Source organism: Phalacrocorax carbo, chromosome 1 (genome assembly GCF_963921805.1).
Source record: "Phalacrocorax carbo chromosome 1, bPhaCar2.1, whole genome shotgun sequence".
Lineage (NCBI taxonomy): Eukaryota > Metazoa > Chordata > Aves > Suliformes > Phalacrocoracidae > Phalacrocorax > Phalacrocorax carbo.
The window spans coordinates 111,134,899-111,155,009 of NC_087513.1; the positions used below are offsets into that span (position 1 = coordinate 111,134,899).

Consider the following 20,111-nt stretch of genomic DNA (forward strand, 5'->3'; position numbering starts at 1 on the left):
CATTTACTCCCACTCTGAGATACCTACCAGAAAACAGTTAAATATTTTTGCATCTCTAAGTTCCACTTTATCTGCTAGATCCTTTGACTTTCTGTGTGTTTTAACACTATGTACGTTATCAGCCATTTTGTGCTTTGTTCAGCATTTGTCCTGTATTACAGAGACTTACAAAGCACCATGCTAATTTAATGAATTCTTGTGAAGTCACTGCTTTATATTATCAGATTGTCTTCCGTGAGGATTTCTTGATATTTTTTTACCACCGGCTTTCAGGATAGTGTGACATCTCCTGCCCTTTTTTTATCACAGGGATCTCCATAATAACAACTCTGTTTGAGCCGAACTTTTGGTGTAACACTTTAGGGAGGATGGAGAATAAGGGAAAGGGTTGAAGGGGGTTAATCACTTTTCCTCACGTTTTATGAGTTCCCAGAGAATGTAATCTTGGGTACAATGTAAAATGACCATTAAAGAGAGAGATGATATTTTTCTAGACTAGTAAATAGTTTGGTGCTTAAACAATGGATTGGCTTTACTTCCACTGTTGTCAGATGTGTCCTCAGTTTTGAAAAACAGCCAAATCATGGTAGACTGGAGTTTCATGCTGCTTTGTTGTGGGTTTTTTATGTTTTGTTATTAGGTTTTTTTGTCAGGGTTTTAGGTGCTTAGGTTACCTACAGCTGTCTTACAAATCTAGCGCTTGGACACTGCTGAGACAAATTTGGCTGATGCTAATATTTAAAGCCAATCTACACACAATTAAGAAATAACAGGTTTTTTTTTCTTTTTTTTTAATGTCATCAGTCTGTGGCATTGTGGCAGGTTTGTTTCAACTAAAGGCTTATACTAGGAAGAGGATAGTGTGAATCTAAGACTTAAAAGTATAGGAAGTGGGCAGTAGGATCCCCAGAAATTGCCAGTCATTGGTAGTCTCACAGCATCAGTGACCTTCTGTAAAGGAATATTTCCGCATTATGTGAAATAAAATGAAATGCAGATAAAGAAACAGTTTAATCTCTGAGGTTGCAGATCTGATTGCAGCTTCTGAAATTGTGCATTTGTTGGTGGATATTAATGATACAACTGCGAATAGTAAATTGAAGACACTAATATTAAAGCACCCCTCAAATTAGGCTCTAGTTTGTGATTTAGAAGTTTCTTTCATTTCTCATAGAATATTGTGCTTATGTAGAGCTTTTTATAAATGTTAAGCAATATGAATAAATATAAATAACAGCCTAATAAGGTATGAAGTGTTCTTTTGTAGTTCTGTTTTCTGCTCCTTAAGCTACCAGTTAAAGGGTCTTAGCAAAAACACGGGGTTTTGTAGGGAGACTTAACTGACACTCTTGTTTTGTGTGCTCGTCCCTGTCTTTTTTTCTTTAAGATGACAAAAGCAGATTGTATTCTGGAAGGTTTCATCTCTTTATCTTTAGAAGAAGACAGCTTGCTTTCCAGATACATTCTGTATTCTTTTTTCTCCTAACTTGTGTTTGTCACTCTTCATAAAATATTTTCCCTTTGAGCTCAGGGTTTGGACTTTGTTTCATTTATCTCAATCCACCCAGTTGGCTTCACTTTCAACTGAATTTAGGGTGTCACTTCTCTGACATAGCATGTAGGTATCCTGTTACATTTCAGCTCTTTCATTGTTCTTCACCTCACCAAACTGTGGAACAACTACCTTTCCATTTATTCTTATGTCTGCAGAAGAGCTGCCACATACAGAAATCTGTATAGTTTTCCTTCAAAATCTTAAGCCCATTCTATTCATCACATATAATTCTACAGTTTGTTTTCAAAATATAGTCACATATCTGTTTGCAACGGTGCCTTTTCCACCTGCAGGAACCATATTAGCTGAATCTTTATTTTCCAATTCAGTACATTTTTTTCCTCGTCTTTGATTCTGAACCTCTTTGGAATTCCCCATTATATTCACACAGTTGTATGTGCAAACACCAAGATCATGTATGGATCTTCTGATTTCTTTCGTGGATATTCTTTGGAGTCTGGGTGTACTTTTTTTGCTAACTCCTCCCAAACCTCACCAATTTAAACATCCATTAAAATATGGTGCTATGTAACACTGCTGTCCCTAATATTACCAAGGAGTAGTTGCATATGCATATTGCAGTCAGTGTTAATTCCTTGTATTTTAGCAGTGCTATAGAAAAGTGTATTTTGTAAAAGTAGTTTGATATAGTGTGATAACAGACGTGGATTCACTCAATGGAGTGTAAATGTAGGAGGATTCCCTCAGTGGAATGTCAGATGATTGCAGCAGAAATTATCCATGAGGATATGGGAGAATATCCTTAACAGAAAATACCAGTTTCTCTGTATAATGAGTAAACTATTTTTACTCCAGTGTATTTAGTTTTTTTCATGATTTGTAATGTGACTGCCACCCCAGTGTTTTTCATTGGTCTACTGCTGCACCAAGTAGGCACTTTCACCTTGCTGCAAATGTTCCTAAAAAGATGTTGTTCTGTATTTTAATCATTCCCAGGACTATCGTGTATCAGTAGCAATGCCAGTGCAGAAGAAGAAATAAAGAGTTTAAGAAAATGTGAAGTCAGTATGAAAAAACCCTCACACTCAGCACTGATAGCAAATAAGTTATTTCAGCAGTGCACATAAGGGAGTTTAGTATGTCAGTCTGTTTTCTGAAGACTGGGGACAAAAAAAAGAAAACGGGCATAAGAGGCATGATTGGGTCCTCAACTCTCTAATTTAGATGCTGGTTTCTTTGACACTTCTGTCAGTCAAAAGCAAGATGCTTCAGCGAAGAGCCTAAATATAAGTTGCTGAGAAGCATAGTAGTTTGCAGCAAAAAGTTGTACTTCCGTGTATTTGAAAGGTATTTTTTCCCAGAACGTTTATATTCACTGACTGTGTCTGCGTTGCTGTATCAGTTGGATGGCCGGGATTTGGCTCTCAGCCACGGTCTTTGCCACTGTATTGTACCTCAGTGTTTAGTAAGAATAAGACTGCATAGATTCTTAGTGACTGTTGTCGATACTCCTTTGAACAAGATGGCTTTTGTGTTTGACAGTATATATTGCTTTATCCTTTTACCTATTAGTTATTTTGTAATTCTCATTTGTATGAAGAATAATTAAATATATTATGCACTAAAAGGAGCAACTGCAAAGGTAAGCACTCCAAATGTACGAAATGCCAGAATTAAGATTGCAACTGAAGTCCTCATTTGTTCCCTTTGTATAGGTGTCTTAGATAATTATCTGAATTATGAGAACCTTGTTTTTCTCTAGAACACCATCTGAATGATTTGTATGTATCCTCTCACCAGCGTAGACATAGGACTGCGTACTTTCTCATTCGTGGTTATATTGTTGCATAGAACCTGGTTTGCAAAACGTTATTGTAGTACCACATACTGGTACAACATGTGTATCTTTTCATTATATATCTAATGTATGAAGCAAGCACAGCTTGCATTCATGAACAGTTCCAGTTCGGGTTTAATGGCAAGTTTCTTTTAAAGAATATTGATCAAAATGTAATTGAAACATCTATATAAAATAAACCTTTTACAGAATTTATTCTTAGCAGCATTTGCAAATAATTATCTTGCTGGTCCCCAAGATAAACATCAGTATTTGTGCAAAGTATAAATTGAAGATAAAAGGTTAAAAGTGATTGCCTACAAAATCCCTAAATCCACATTGTGGAATCATGATTAGGAGTGGTCAAAATTACAAAAAGCCTGAGTACTCAGAACTCCAGAATTAGATGAGTTGAATGTTCATAACCTCTGTAAATGAAGCTCTATAGTTTAGACAAATAATACAAGAAGTTTTGAGAATTTAAACTAATATTTACATCTTTGCAGAAAGATAAGGAAGACCAGTGGCTAGAGAAAAAAGTGCAGGGTAGTAGAGACCACATCATCTTAGAGCATCTTCAATGGACCATGGGTTATGAAGTACAAATTACAGCTGCCAACAGACTGGGTTATTCTGAACCAACATTGTATGAATTCAGCATGCCACCAAAACCCAACATTATTACAGGTAAGTTAATTTTAGAGTGTTTTCTCTCTATGAGTTGTTTGCTACTTGTAGTACACTACGGTGTGTAGCTGAACATAAGGTAACTGAAGTCTTTTAACTGACAAAGCCCAAGACCGCATACTCTATTATCAGCAAAGACTCAATTAAAAACCTTTAAATGGGACCCCGCGTCCCACTTTCTCTTAGTAATAAAGTCATTTTTAAGTACAGGAAAACATTGAATCTTCAACCCAAATGATGACAGTTAACAAGCAATACAGTATTTAAGATACAACTACTATCCATTTTTAAGTTGCCTTGTACTGCCTGTTTGTCTGTTGTAAGCAGCTTAGTTGTTAGAATTCTTGATGTCAGTCCAGCTCAAAATATCTTTACATGTGCTTCAAGATGCACATGTAATAAAGGTATTTATTTTGTGTCTGATGTTAAGACTTCAAATAGTCCTGTTTAGATACCATCTTACTGATTCACCTTAACATGGTGAGCATACAGCCTCCTATGAGGCCTATTTATAAGCTTTGAAACCTATGGAAATGGTATTTTGAAGTGTGTAAATAGGAAGGTTTGGAATTATTATTTTTTTTTTAGGAAAACTGCATAGTATTTAAGAGTGAGTGTATTTCAGTAATTCATCAAGTTTTAGTGCTTCCCAATGTAAAGTTATATTTTGGTGCAACTATGCAAAATTTCATTGAAAATAAACCTAAAATATGATGGTAATTTCTGATATATTAGTGGTAACTTTAATTTTTAAAAAACAAATGTTATGAGAAAGAGATTTCAAACTTTTTATTTAAATCATGAGCTGATATCTTTAATAATAAATTCCAACTTAGGGTCATCATTACCATTTTAAAATCAGGTGCTAAATCCTCTAGCATAGTATTTTCTGCATGCCATATATTAAACTATTGGAGTATTAGAATCAAATTAAAATATTGCCAAATAAATATAATGGCCAATATATTAAAATGTAAGCCATATCGATACCTGTGTTTCAATCTGAGCATCTGACTAGCATTGATCTTAGTAAAGTGGCAATGAGTATGAATGAGTTATAGACTATTGTGTCATTGGAAAAGTTTGAAATAACTGACTAATTTTTTTTTCTGTCTATTGCAAGTTTTCTTCAAATATATTTTCAGGGAAGTTATCTCAAGATCTCTGCACCATTTTTTAATATTCCATAGGAATTGGAATTCCATAGCCATTGGAAGCATTTTTACTTGCATTTATAGAAAGGAATAGGCATTCGTAAATCATTAATAGGGTCGGATCCAGTTCTAGTACAAATATTTGATTTATGCACTTGAATTGCTGTGTGAGAGTGGATTTGCATCTTAATTGAAATTCAGGGGCTCATAGACCCCGGGTACTTGCTTTTAAACATATAGTGCCTTGTGATTAGAAACAAAATTCCACTACGTGATTGAAAAAGAAAAGGGAAAAAGAAATGTACGAAAACTTATTGTCCCAAAGAAAGAAAAATATTAATCAAGTAGAAAAATAAATTAAAACTTGTTTATGTAAATTGAAGGGATAAGCCATTTTTTCAATTTTGTATATTTGAAACAAAAATGTTACTAGTTTTGCAATGCAATCTAACTTTAACCTGTTATAATTATTTAAAGTATTCCATATTACTGCCACAGCTGCTGTAACAGAGAAACAACATACACCTGTATAAATGATAATGTAGACAGTCTCTACACATTCAACTAAAAATCAGCTTAGTTCATTTAGTTTCAGAAAGTGGATAGAACATTTTTCTCTGAACGCAGTTTTATAGGTATTTAGGGGCTTTTTCCTTTCAGTGCTCTCCCATAACCTCTAAGTAGTTTTAAGAAGTCTGTCACACTATTTAACATCAGGTCTTCTTTATATGAATCATTATTGCAATTATGATTGTGGAACTAATTAGTTTCCTTGACAACTGTTTTTGCAAAGCCTGAAGAGTGTGAAATTCCCATCATAAGAACATTCTGTCAGTGATTTTTAAAAGTATATCAAAAGACACAATCAGTAGAACATTCATGTTCATATTCATGAGCCAGTACAGTTCTCTTGTTTTGAGATGGCATAATATTATTACTGCAATATAACATATATAACATTGTCATACGTATATCATATATAACCAAATAGTAAAGTTTGCCAGCAAACAACAAAAGTATAAACCTACCCTTTTAAAACTTCATAGATATTGTGTACAAAATGCTTAACTTTGAGCAGAATAGTTCTTTCTGAATCCAGTTAGTCAGCTCGGATGATGCACTATTTGTCTACTTTGAGGCCTAAATATTTGCAGCTAGGCATCTACAGCTAAGTCCAAAGAAGGACATAGGCAACAAGAGTTAAATTAGGCAGACTTTTGAATTAAATCGGCATCACCTATTGTGTGCTCACTTAGCTCCTCAGGTGACTGAGATTACCTTCCTGATTATTCATGTAATTATTAGAAAAGTTTCTAAGACTCCTGAAGGTTTTCATCTGGGTGTGCCCAGATCTATGGCACTTCAGCTGACCTGAGTGTTTCTGTCTTGCTCTAAATGTAATTAAAAAACAAGATATCTGTAGACCCTATGTATGCAATCTGATGGATATTACTTATCCCAAGAGAATTTTGGGATCCTCTAAGTATCATGATGACAAACTATACCTAACATACTATTCTGGTGAAAATGTGTGTGAGCTAATGCAATTAGTCAGAGAACTGGGGAGAGATGTAGGCAAAGATACATTTGTTGTCCTTCGATGGGTGCTTCCCGGGGAAATGGGAGTTCTCACACAAAATGAAACTTCGGTTCTGATTCCTGCAGAAGGAGCTTGCATATGCTTTCAAGAGCCATTGGATATAAGGCAGAAGTAGTAATCCCTGAGAGCAGGGACTGGAAGCCAAAGCTCTACTTACATGAATACACAACTCCTGTGGGCACTGAGTCCACAACTTCTACTTGCTGTTTAAGTGTGAGCAAGTACTAGCTCCTGGCTGGCAGTCAGATTCTATGATAACACAATATGATGATCTTCCATTATGATTCTTAGGTCTAGGAAGGAGCCTGAGGCTGCAAATTGCTGTCTGGCACCAGTGAGGTGTATGAATGAAACAGACATTCCTTTAAATTTTCACATGGTTGGCCTCAGCCTCCAACTATATATATACTTGATTTTGTAATTTCTGTTCCTAGGCCTATAACACGGTCTCCATTCACTGAATCATGGAAATTTGTGATTAGTTCCTCAGAATTTCTAATCCTTTTAATAAAAGTTTCCTGGTTTTCTGAAGGGTTTACTAATGTAATCTTGCACTGACTTTGAGAAATACTCAGCAAACCAGCTTCGTAAAACACTTTGCCTTAAGTAAATGTATGTATAAATATATTCATGTATGTGTATATGTATATACACACATTACTATATATTATATCTAGGTATATATAATTTTACTTCCTACTTTTTGAGTGATTTTTTGCAGTCAGCAATTCCATCTTTGTATTTCATCTTTTACTTAGGTGTATGAGCATGTATTTAAGAATCATGCTTTGAAGAAAGAGTGGCATAGTCTTAAATGTAATATTTTATGTATACCAGTATCTACTAGGGATGTTAGCAGTACTTGCAGGCCGATGCAACTCTAACATTGGTGTGCTTGCCTCTGAGTGAAGTCTTTCTCAGGTTTTAAGTCCTGACCTGTGATATTTTATAACATTTTATTCGCGCTTCTCTATAGTGTTAAGCTGCTTCTAGTCCTGTGAGAAAAAAAGGGGATTTTCAAAGAGGCTGTATGCCTCAGCCTTTAGCTCTTTATCAGTACTAGGACAGCATAGACTCACCTCGGCAACCATAACAAACCCTCTGACTAGGTGTCGCCTGGAACAGCCAAACTCCATCAGCTCCTAGAGCCGACATTACAGCCCATTTGTATGGGTCCGTTTACTCTTTCTCGGGAGGCAGAGAGAGAGATCCTGTCTTTGTACTGTGCAGCTGGTACAGAAGTGTCTAAATCAGCTGTCATTCTGAACCATTACTGTTGCAACCTAAAAATACATCTATAGTTTTCTGTTAAATGAATCTTAAAAGAAGATGAAATGGAAGGTGTTAAAAGAGAATACTTTCTGCAAGTGTTAAATATATTTTCAAAAATTAGTGGCAAAAGGTTTATGCAGGTGCCATCTTCCAGAGGCTTTTATCCAGTCAGTGCTGTTTCTCTGGAAGACCAGTAGATAAATTTAAAACGGCTGCAAGTTGTGTTTTATCATTAGTTTTTACTTCTTCATTATAAATTAATAACTTGGTGCAATAGTGGGAAAATGAGAAAAGCATTTGGGGATAATACGTAACCCTTAGACCTATTTTTCTCACTTTGTGTTATTGGTTGTTTTGGATTTTTTAAGCTTCCAATAATGCATGAGCTGTCAGAATGGTTTTCTTTAACTTCCCTGGAAAAGTTTTAATCTCTTGTGCATCTTATTTACTTTTTTTCCCAATGCTTAAAATCATATAGTGATAGGCACTATAGAGGGTAATCTAATACGGGGTATTTTCTCTCATCACCACTAGTAGCAAAGATGATGCTCTTCATGCCAAATGTGATTGTTGTCAGTAGTTTTTATAAAAATGCAACTTTAGGATCTCCAGTGGTGTCAAAGTGAATGTAAAATAAAAATAGCTTCTATCAGTGCTACAGGTATGAGTGTATATATGTATTTTAATCTGTGTATGTACATTTTACGATGTATTACATAGACAAAAAGGGCTTTTGAACTATACAGACGGTGTTTTATTAGAATAGAAGCTAGGATAATGAACTTTTTAATCCAGAGACTGAAAGTGACTAAGTACAAAAACACAGAAAACAGTCTCCCTGATGCCCACAATGTTCTCTCAGGATGAGTTCTTTTCTTTAATTTTGGTCTCAGTCAAGCAATTAATGTACTTTTTTGGGGTAGAAATAAATTCTGTATGATCCCATCTGTGTAGCTGGGGAAGGTTTTTGTTCCTGTCACTTTTTGCTGCCAAAGAGCAGACTTCTTGCGGGTGCTCTCCTTGTTTCTCACATCCCTTCAACCCTGACCCATGGGCTACAAGAGACTTCCCGGGGCATAGTCTCCCTTGCTCCAGAAGGGTTTACTTGACCCTGATCATGCATCAGCCAAGAGAAGCCAAAAAGCAGCCTTCATTCTTCTTCTGTACCCCACTGTAAAAGTATATAGTATTTGTAGACTTACCATAACTATGAATAAACTTCCAATCTGAATAGTTCTTGTGTCCTTTGAAGCATTTCGCTTAGATTTCAAATAATTTCAGATCTGTTTGAAAATAGATTTTACCTGATTACAACCAAGCCTTAAGGTCAGGGTATCACACAAAAGCATGCTTGCACAACCAAGGCCTCTGCTGTCATTACCATTAGCCTTCCTTGCCACAAGAGCATATTGCTGGCTCATGTTCAGCTTGGCGTCCACCAGGCCTTTTCTGCAAAGCTGCTTTCCAGCTGGGTGGCCATACACTGGTGAATAAGTTTGTTCCTCCCATGAGGCAGGACTAAGCACTTCCCCATGTTGAATTTCATGAGGTTCCTGTCAGGCAATTTCTCCAGCCCATCAAGGTCCCTCTGGATGGAAGCACAACCATCTGCTGAATCAGCCACTCCTCTGAGACTTGTGTCACCAGGAAAGTCGCTGAAGGTACTCTGCCCCATCATCCAAATCACTGATGATGTTGAACAGGATCGGACCCAGTATTGACCCGTGGGATACACTGCTAGTCATTGGCCTCCAACTAGACTTCATGCCATTGATCAGCACCCTCTGCACCTGGCCATTCAGGCAGTTTTCAATTCCACCTCATTGTCTGTTTATCCAGTCCATATATCAACAACTTCTTGATGAGGATCTTATGGGAGACAGTGTCAAAAGCCTTACTGAGTCAATGTAGACAATATCCACAGCTCTCCTGTCATCTACCAAGCCGCTCATTTCATCATAGAAGGTTACCAGGTTGGTCAAGCATGACTTTGCCTTTGTGAATCCATGCTGACTACTGATGTAGTAGTCCTTCACGTGCCTGGAAACAGTTTCCAGAGTTAGGTGCTCCATCACGTTCTCAGGGACTGAGGTGAGACTGACTGGCCTGTAGAACCCTGAGCCCTCCTTCCTGCCCCTTCTAAAGGCAGAAGTGACATTTTCTTCCCCCCATCCTCAGGGACCTCTCCTAATCTCCACAATCATTCAAAGGTTTTTGAGAATGGCCTTGCAATGACAGCTCTCAGCACTTGTGGGCAGAACCCGTCAGAGCCCATGGACTTAGATATGTCCAGTTTTCTTAAGTATTCCCTGACTTGATCCTTGCTTCAGAACTTCCTCATGTCTCCAGGTCCTGAGATTTTGAAAGGCAATTATATCTGTTATGTTTATCTTCTAGGTTTCTACTTACAGCTCTTCTTCCCATGAAACCAAGCCAAATTTTTCCTTCCTCACTTTTACTTCAGTAGCAACAGCAGCATTCTTCAAGCCAGGCTGGATTTCAGTTATATTTGTGGTATCTTTTTCATCTCAGTACACAATCATTAACCCATGTGCTTTTGCAGCTATAACATGTCTGGTTTTTTACCTTTAATCAACAATTCTGTAGGTAATAAGCAAGGAAAACACTGTAGATATTCCCTCTCGAGCATTTTGCAGAACTGCTGTTAACCAAAATTAGTCATTATTGATCATATGTAGCTCAGTTGCAGAGAAGCCCTTTCCAGGTACAATGTATTATTTTTGGAACAGGGCCACATTCTGAGGCAGAGTAAGCTATGGGGTAATGTCAGCATGTGGCTTCTGGTACTTACTCTTAGCTCTAGGAAAAGTTATGTTGCATCATTAAAAGTTAAATTAGGAGCATTGTGAGGATTTGTAGTCGTCATCTTCTTTTGTAGTCTCTTTCCATAGAAAAAGCTAGAAAGTCTGCCAGTAGCTACTTGAGCCAGGACTAAAAGTCATTAGTTGTGGCTTTTAAGTTGCCTGTTTACATCTCCAGCAAAAGACTGTAGGATTATATTATGTACTGATTATTCAGGAACAACATTTTGGCCTGATTTTCAGCTTATGGCTTGTGACTACACTGCCTATCCATGTATGTGTGTATGCACAGCTGGACAATCATCCATCAGATTGTGTCTTTTGATAACTTTTGAATGCAGTTGACAATTTCACTGAATTTGCCAAAGAACAGAGGCTTCAAAAAGAATACATTTCTGTGAACTTTTTAAAAATAGGTATCTGAGGGTAGAAGTAGAATTCTTTGTAGCTCAGTAAGGAAAATACTGTATTAGCAATTTACACACTTTTGACAATTGGAATGTGGCAAAGCATAGTTGTAACTTTCTGACGCTTGATCCTTGCACCAGCTTGGATGGCAACAATAAGTTTAAACAAAGAAAGATAAAGAAAAGCACAGAAAGAGTTTGAAGATATTTCCAAAGACAAAATTTCCATTCCAAGGATCAGAAATTTTAAGACCATAATGGGTACCACTTTTGTACAACTTTGTGCATTACAAGATTCCTTAGTCTATCTCTACTGCTTTGACTGGTTTTTAGTTAAATCTAAAATGAAGAACAAAATGCAGTAGTCAAGAAAGAAAGCCTTGAGAGTGTTAGTCTTCTTGCAGCTCTGATCATATTCCCAAGGCAAAGAAGAGCTACAGCACTACCCTTGTGAAGTTACCTGCATCATTTTCTCATAGGCTGAAGGATATTATTATTCCAAAATCAAAATTTGAAAATGAAGACTTTTGTCTGACTTTTGTTCAGATCATAATTCTGAGCTAAAAGTGTAAAGGAAAGTCTTCAGCATGTATTGCTGTATTGGAAGTAAAATATATTTTTTTAAATATTTTCTGAAGTTCTGAAGAGGGTAGAGAGAAGAGATTAAATGTGTCTTTGAGATCTCATGCTTTGAAAATAGGAGTTGGTAGGAATCACACCAATCAGATAAATTAATATCTGAAACTTCAGAAAGGTGACAGTCCCACAGAAACTACTTGCTTTTGTTTTGCAAGCTGGTACTGGAATTTGCTGAATAAGTGCCATTTCTCATCAAATCTTGGAGACGAACATTGTTATAAGTGATAGGGCATGTTCTTGCTGTAGGCTAAAACCAGCTGTCTTTGCTCCATTCCCTGCAAAGACTAATAGTTTTTACATGAAAAGGGGTATAAATCACTTATTAAAATTGATATTTGATATGAATCAGAAAAAGAGACAAAAGGTCTTACACTATCAGTACCATCAGAGATATTCATAGGCAAAACAATATTGTTTTTATAAAATGTAATTTTTACCGTACAGCTATCACAGAAATTACCACTTAATACTAGAAAAGCAGTAGAATGCTAGAAAAAAAAAACAAACAAAAATAATCAAAGAACTACTCTGTTTTGACAGAACTTCTGTTTCAAAAAGAATTTAATTTTTTTAAAATCTTGTGAATTTAAGTTTGCTTATCTTTTTGACTGCTTTGAGAAAAAAGGAAAATCATCATAGATGTTGAATGTTGAAGTTCTAGGCCACACTTTGCAAGTATGTTACTCTTATTCACCTAGGATATTTGTTGTAAGGAATTGCTAGCATTATGCTGCTTTATAATTAAAAAAAAAACCAAAAACTAAGTGCCAATTAAAAGACTAAATCATTAGGTATAGTATCTAAAAATAATTAAAAGCTGTGTTATGAAAATAACTATGGAAGTTTATCATGTCAAATACTTTTTTGCTATGAATATAAGGACCAAACTATTTAGGTCTTAATAAAAAGAACTGGTGAATTTTGAACAGCTTGAACAGTCATAATTTCCTTAAGAATGTGTGTAATTGAAAACAACACAGTAGAAATATGTCTGAGAATGGGGAAAAAGTCCATAATGTCTCTTAGTTTATTTATTTTGTTGTCTTTTCTACTTGGTAGTTACTTACACTTGGTTGTATATTTGCACAAGAACAGGGACATTCATGTTATGCGAGGATAATGCACTGGTTAAACATTATGCACCCACGTCCCGAAGGCAAGTTTCCTACCCGAACATATACACAAAACAACAGCTCTGTGATTTAAGCTATACTTGAGGTGCATTGCACAAAAACCTAAAAGATTCAAATCCTAAAGCCTAAAAAATCCTTTGATTCTAGGTAGTGCTTAATTTCTACATGTCTTGGTCATATATTTGTGGAAAGAGATAATGGTTTATTCAACACTTGCCTTTCTCTTCAGACCATGAGCTTTCTAGAATAAGGGACATACCCCAATGTATTTGTGCGAAGATGTCACAAATCATCTTCTACACTGATTTTAACCCAAATAAATAATTTTACATTTTAAATAATTATAATAAGGGACTGAGATAATGCAGTTTAAATGAAAAATGTGGGGCTTAACAGTTTTTGTCTACTTCCGTTACATTCCTTAAAATTCACTTTTTAAAGTAAGTAACCAAGGTTATTGTTCATACTACACAAGATTTTCTACATTTCAATTTCTTTTGAAGTCTCTTTTGAAACAGTAACCTAACAATGATATTAGTCATTATCCCTATAATTACTGCGTCACTCTAGGTGAAAAAAAAAAAAATATTAATATCCAGTCAAGGAGATTGAGATGTTTAAGCATACACTATATTGCATAACCTTGACTGTTATCTGCCAAGAAGTGAACTGTCAACATGAGTATTAGTAGAAAATATATATGCAAACTTCATATATTGCACTGGGTTGCATCCAGATGTACTGTGCAGACTTGAATATCTAAGAAGTTGCACGTTTTGAAAGCAACTTTGTTCTGTTCCCACCCTAGTATGAAAGTCAATATCTACTTACCCAGCTGCCTGTACTAATTGCATTGGTCATTCATATTTCCAATGGACTTATATCCATATTACTGAAGCCAGTTTTGACCGTGGTCCATTCTGGACTCCTATGATAATTCAAGAACAAGATAAAATTACTGGCAAGAAGAACCAACTAAGAAGGTTTCTCTGTTCATTGTTCCCATGCACTACTGGAACCTTCTTTTTATGTAATTTACTTTTTTTACAGTTTCTTCTTCCAGCCTATGGGCTGGTGTTTCTTGCTGCTTCAAATATTCACTATTTCTAATAGATGTTGCATTGTAGTTTCCTGAGTTCCAAGGACCTCCAGCATGAAAGACACATGAAAGATTGTGTTTAGGTTGGGCTTGTGTGAATATTTTTTAATCTCGAGGGGAAACAAGATAGTTGATCACATGCTACAGGTTAAGTGCTTAAATAAATTGTTCTAAAGTTAGACCAAAGAGTTTACTGCTTTCGCTACTGTGGAGAACCACGTGATGCTGCTATTAAGGTACACCTTTTCTACGGTTTGAGTACTTTATTGTTCAGATTTATCCAGAGCAATAGTTACAGTTTCATCCACACTTTAATCATAATATAGTGTTTCTGTTACTGTCTTTCAAGTGATTGTCTTTGGCACAATGTAAATAGCAAATTAATTATATTTTTCTCTTTTCTTCTTTCCCACTGTCACTTTTTTCATTTTGATATTTTTCATATTTTATCAACTTTTTCACTTTTTTCTCAAATTTACTTCTTTTTCACACTCTTGATTTTCTGTAATGATTCTTATCCACACAGATAGATGCTGTGAAGCTACTAGACATGAAAATGGAGGCCAGTCCCTGCAGCTGAATGCTGCTGGTTTCTCTTTCATTGTAGTCATAAGTTTCTGGTGCATGTTTTGATGCTGTTGATAAGGCAAGCAATATGTTTTCTTCCTTTCCCTCTTAATTTTATTATTTACAGCAAAATAAACACAGACCTGCATTAAAAAATGTACTTTTCTATAACTCTTCTAAAGTTTCCGCTCATAGTTAAGATCCAAAATAGCGTAATTACATGAGTCTGTGCATGCAAAATTCTTCATCTGGCTTTTTGGAAACCTTGTAAGTTCAGTGACAAATTCAGCAGATGATGCTTGGCTCTTCTGTCTGACAAGTTGGAGAATGTGACTTACTGAATTTGATCAATGTGATTTGATTCTATTTTCTCAACTGTATTTTGTTTATAAGAAATCTATGCAAAGCCTTACCATTGTGAGTCGCATGGCTCTCCAGGTAAACCATCAATCGGTCCTTCATCAGAGCATTTTGATTCTGTATGAATCTTTTTCACAGAGTTTTGTTTATACTAGCTCCTTCCATGATACACTTAAAACTTTATGCTTAATATAGACATGTTTTGTACTTCCTCGTTGATTTTAACAAAATTTCTTCCCTAATTTATAATCTATGAATTGCTTTAGTTTATAGTACTTAATTTCATATACTTTTTCTGTGTCTCTGTGTAGCCATGCCTCAGCACATAAAATAGGTCCATGCCCACCAAACTCACTTCTTGTGACTGTAACAGTGCCACATTCCATTTCACGGCATTTGTTGGACTTGAAGGTCCAGAGGGCTCAATTTTGACCTTTAGTAAAGAACGGGGAAAGGTGGTTTCCCTATTTTACACATTAAAAGAATGGCTTACAACCTCTGCAACTAGAACAAAGTATTCAAAACCTCGGGCAAAAAGTTCATTTAGTAAAAGTCCACGTGGATATTTTACTGCATATATTTGATTTTAGAATGTATGCAGTCGACTAAGTTGATAGTTCATTCCTCTGTCGTATACAGAATAACCCAAGAAATTGATGCACTTTAGAGCTGAGGAAGAATTAAATATTTCTTTTCAGATACTTCAAATTGTTACTAAACATGACAAAGACAATAAATTAACAGTATATGTTGATTTCCCCCCCTTAGAGTTTGTTTCTTTCCAGTTGTAATGCTATTGTCTTATAACTTTGAAATTATTTGGTAAAATATTTTTATCTATCTTCACTAGTGTAAGGGATATTCTTATTTCTTGGAAATAGTGATTATGGTCCGTTTTGCCTGTTTCAATGTATTCTTGAAGTCTTTACTTTACAATGTCATTAGTAAAACCTCTTCTCATCTAAAACTAACATTTTAAAAAACTGGCTTATGTCACAAGTATGTCTTCAGAATGCATGTCTGTGAATCTGAAGACTTAATTTATTAAAAGAAATGCTCTTTAAAAATTACATATTTAATATAATGAAGTAGATGGAATTCAAAGAAACGCCATTCTAAAAATGTTGGCTTCATTGTGATCTGTAGAAAATCTCTCCATGTTAAGTGGGACCACTATTTCATCCACAGCCCTCGCTACTATGTTCTGTCGGTTTAACCTAATGCCATACCATTAATTTGAACTGAATTACATTGACATGCACCTGGCATAGTATGGTGAAGAAACAGAATTTCTATCCTAATCTTTTAAGAGCCAAACATTTGGGTTCCCAGTCAGAGCCAGTTGACTGAAATCCTGTTTTTCCATGCACAAACAATGTGAATATATGCAATGACTTTGTAATTTAGTTTTCTAAGTATTATTCTTATTTTAAAAAAAAAACCAACTGTTTGTTTAATGCTTGAGTGCTTATTGAACCGCAGATAGTAATTAATGAAGGATGGGGATCCTAACTATCCTACTTTAACTATCCTATCTTAGCTATCATTTTAATGAAACATTTCTCTTTAACTGCGACACAGAGGATTTGGAACTGCTAGCTACACGTAAGAGTTATCAAAAACTTTCAAGTGTGAGAACAAATATTCCATTGAGTATAACTCCGGCAAGTGCTATTGTTTATGCCAAATTTTTTTCAGTGGAAGAACCTTGGGCAGGAAATTTTGCAAGAGGCTTTATTTTTTCTAACCATTTCTAAAATCCAGATAGTGAAAATGTTTGTTATTGTTAATAGTGGCACTTTTCCCCCGTGGTAGTAAAAAAAAAACCTGCAAGTGTATCTCTACCTACAGTCAGAGAACTGACATTTGGCAAATATGTAGTAAGTAGTTTCTGCTTGTATTCACAAGGGGGAAAGAAACCCTGCCCAAGCCTGGCCTCATTAGAAGCCTCTGAAAATGTCAGTTTACAACTGTTCGGTAGCAAATTGTTTGATCTTCACTGAGTGTGCTTCAGCACAAGCACACCATGATCTGCTCCCAAGAGTTCTTTCTCAGTTTGCAGGAGCACGTTGGTGCACAAACACTGGGGCTCCTTGTTGGACCAGGGGAGCCACAAACTCTTTTGAGAGGCTGTTGTCTTCAGTCACATCCCTTCTGCATTCTGATCCCATTGTAAGATAGTGACTGGATACATATAAGGAAACAGAATTTTCTGTCATGGACACAACAGAGAGTGCTGTTCTGAATAATAAAAAACCCCAAATTGCAGATACTATCGCAATTGGTGAGTATGTGTCACTGGATTCAAGAGGTCTTGAGTAAAGCTTAGGAGGTCCATAGAATGAAACGTAAAATAGGGTCTCATTAAGGTTGCACAGACAGTGCAGTTCTGGTATTTCCTTATTTTGCAGCATTTTCCCACTTTCCTAAATTTTGAAACCTTAAAGCTGTTCTACTAAACATTTTATCACATATTTTGCCTGTCATATACTTGTCTCTGTTCTTACTTTTTTAATAAAGCAAGACGGGCTACTACAGGTATGTATAAAAGTAGAAAAATGAGCATTTCTAAATCATTTTCCTACTCTGGTTAAACCTGTGAAGTACTCTTTACCAGTTATAAATTTATTATCTTAGGAAGTCATTCTAACATTGCAGATAGGTGTATAAGAAACAGAACAGGAATTAGGGCACAGTGATCAAATGTGAACTCTCCAAACATATTGTGAAAGAGCTAATGAAAAGCCTTGAGAAATTTTAGAAGCTAAATATACATTATAAATGACAAGCTGGATTTTATCCACAGTGTCACAGTGCCAATGGGATAAAGAGACAAATTTGGATCGCGGGTTTTTTTTTCCAACTGATAGTAGCTTCAGCTGGAAACTACATAAGTTTCCCCTGTTAAATAAGAGGAACTTTAGGTCTTCTCCAATTTATATTCTTCTGCGTTATGCATTTTGAGGTTATCAGGTAGTTTGAATATGATCCTTTTCTCATGGCCCTACCCTTCCCTTCAAAGTCCAAAGAGGATGAGTTAAGCCAATATGTTACGGATTCTGGGACAACAGAACCAGGCAGTTCTAGGCAGTGTCCCAAAACCTCTGTAATGAGAAAGAAAAAGAGGAAGAGAATTACATCCTTGGGTTGTCACGTATCTCCTGAGATGAATAACTAACACAGTTTTGTTTGTATTTCTCATCAAGAAAGTTTCATAATTCTATCTTTAAAAACAATGAGAACAAGATTATTTTACAATATTTGTACAATCTGTAGGAAGATACAGAAGACAAATCTTGTCTTCTTACAGACGAGAATGAGGAAAAAGTGAGACATTCACAAATTAAATTATAATTGGTAGGTATAGACTGAACAGCTTTAAAATTGTGGTTTAAACTGTATTAAAATGATAAATATGTATTCGCAAATTGAATTTAATGTTCTGCTGTCATTAGTACTTAAATGTTAGAGAAGTAAATTTGTTCCTTTAAATGCAGTAATTGTAAAAGGGATTTTAGGTCTTATGATTGACAGCGTAAAATGTTACCATTTTTGCAACATTGTCACAAATTTTTAAATGCTAATATTCAACTGTCTGTAAGACTGAAGTCCTAAAATATTCTATGCTGAACTTATGCCTTAAATCCAAATTGATGGCACAGAAATTTAAAAAGGATAGTGATTATTCTGTGATATAGCAGTGTATCTCTAAGGAACAGTACTTTTTAAATGTTTTGATTAACAACCTTTTGAGTCTAAGGCTTATTTCCTAATCAGATTTTACTTGTCTTTTTTTTTGTTCCCAGAGTTTTGACAAGTTCCTAACTTTTACCAATTATTCATGAATCAAAGTATTTACATAATACAACTTCAAATATGATCCTTCATTTATTACAGTTGGGTTATTAGAATATAAACTGCTGTCTATCTAAATAGGAAAAATATTGCCCAGAAAAAAACCACATATACTGCATACATTGGAAATAAAATATATCCATCTGTCATTTTATGAGGTATACAAAACATACTATTACCAAGCAAGAAAATAGCATTCCATTTAATTTTCTGATGGAAGTATAAGGCCAAGCACTGATGTAAAAAATATATGATGTGCATATAAAAAAATAGTTATTTAAAAGTTAAACAGGTATAGTGGTTTAATTAAATAAGTAACCTTATAATCAATGCTCTGTTAGATTCCTGGGCCTTTACCATGTATTATCTTTCCAGCATGCAAACTTCATTCACAAAACTTAATAGTTCCACTCATGTGAATGCAAATGTAAAGTTAACTAATTAAGCCTAACAAAACAATTTTATTTTTTTAAAAGAGGTAATGGAGACTCATATACAATTGGTGATTGTACTCATAGCATCCAATCTTCTACACATTGCCCAGTACGCTGGTGATTTCTAATTGCTCATTTTTTCAGGATTTTGAGGAGAAAAGGAAAAAAACTTTTAGGAAGTTTATCTTGAACAATATCCAAATGTAGCTTCTGAGGTCTATAATGACATCACTGAAATCTTTGCTACATCTAGAGCTCATATGATTTTATCACATCGTATTTCATCCACCCCATTTCTCCAGGCATATAAGGAATCTTCAGTTTTCCTTTGGTACACATTTATCAGGCTTAATATATAAGTGATGGAAACTCACAGGGAAAATCCTATTCCTTGTAATGCCAATAACGACATCCTAATAAAGCCAATGGTGTCAAATATCAAGTGTCGAGAATCTACCAACTTTGCCTGTTTAGAAACAGTATCTGTATGGAAGCTGGATGCTTGAGAGCTATGTTAAGTTTAGATGTTTTACAAGAACTAGATTAAGCAACTGAGGTAGGAATATCCATTTTTGTTCATTTTCATATGGTCTAAAGTCCTGAGAAACTGTAGTCATAATTCTTGCCACCATAGTCCCATTACATTGTATGATATCCTTATTAAATAGTTCTGAATATTTATTTTACGTTTAACATTTTTGTAGAGGCAATTTCTAGTGTATATGTTAT

The 20,111-nt window shown here is 35.3% G+C and overlaps 1 protein-coding gene across 1 annotated transcript in view; it reads left to right on the forward strand.

Annotated features, from left to right (window-relative positions):
• NCAM2 (neural cell adhesion molecule 2) overlaps positions 1-20,111 on the forward strand; it is a 310,400-nt gene that overhangs the window by 265,291 nt on the left and 24,998 nt on the right. The window contains exon 15 of the mRNA XM_064470098.1: positions 3,860-4,040. Within this exon, the coding sequence (XP_064326168.1) occupies positions 3,860-4,040 (181 nt within the window). The remainder of the gene's footprint in view (positions 1-3,859; positions 4,041-20,111) is intronic.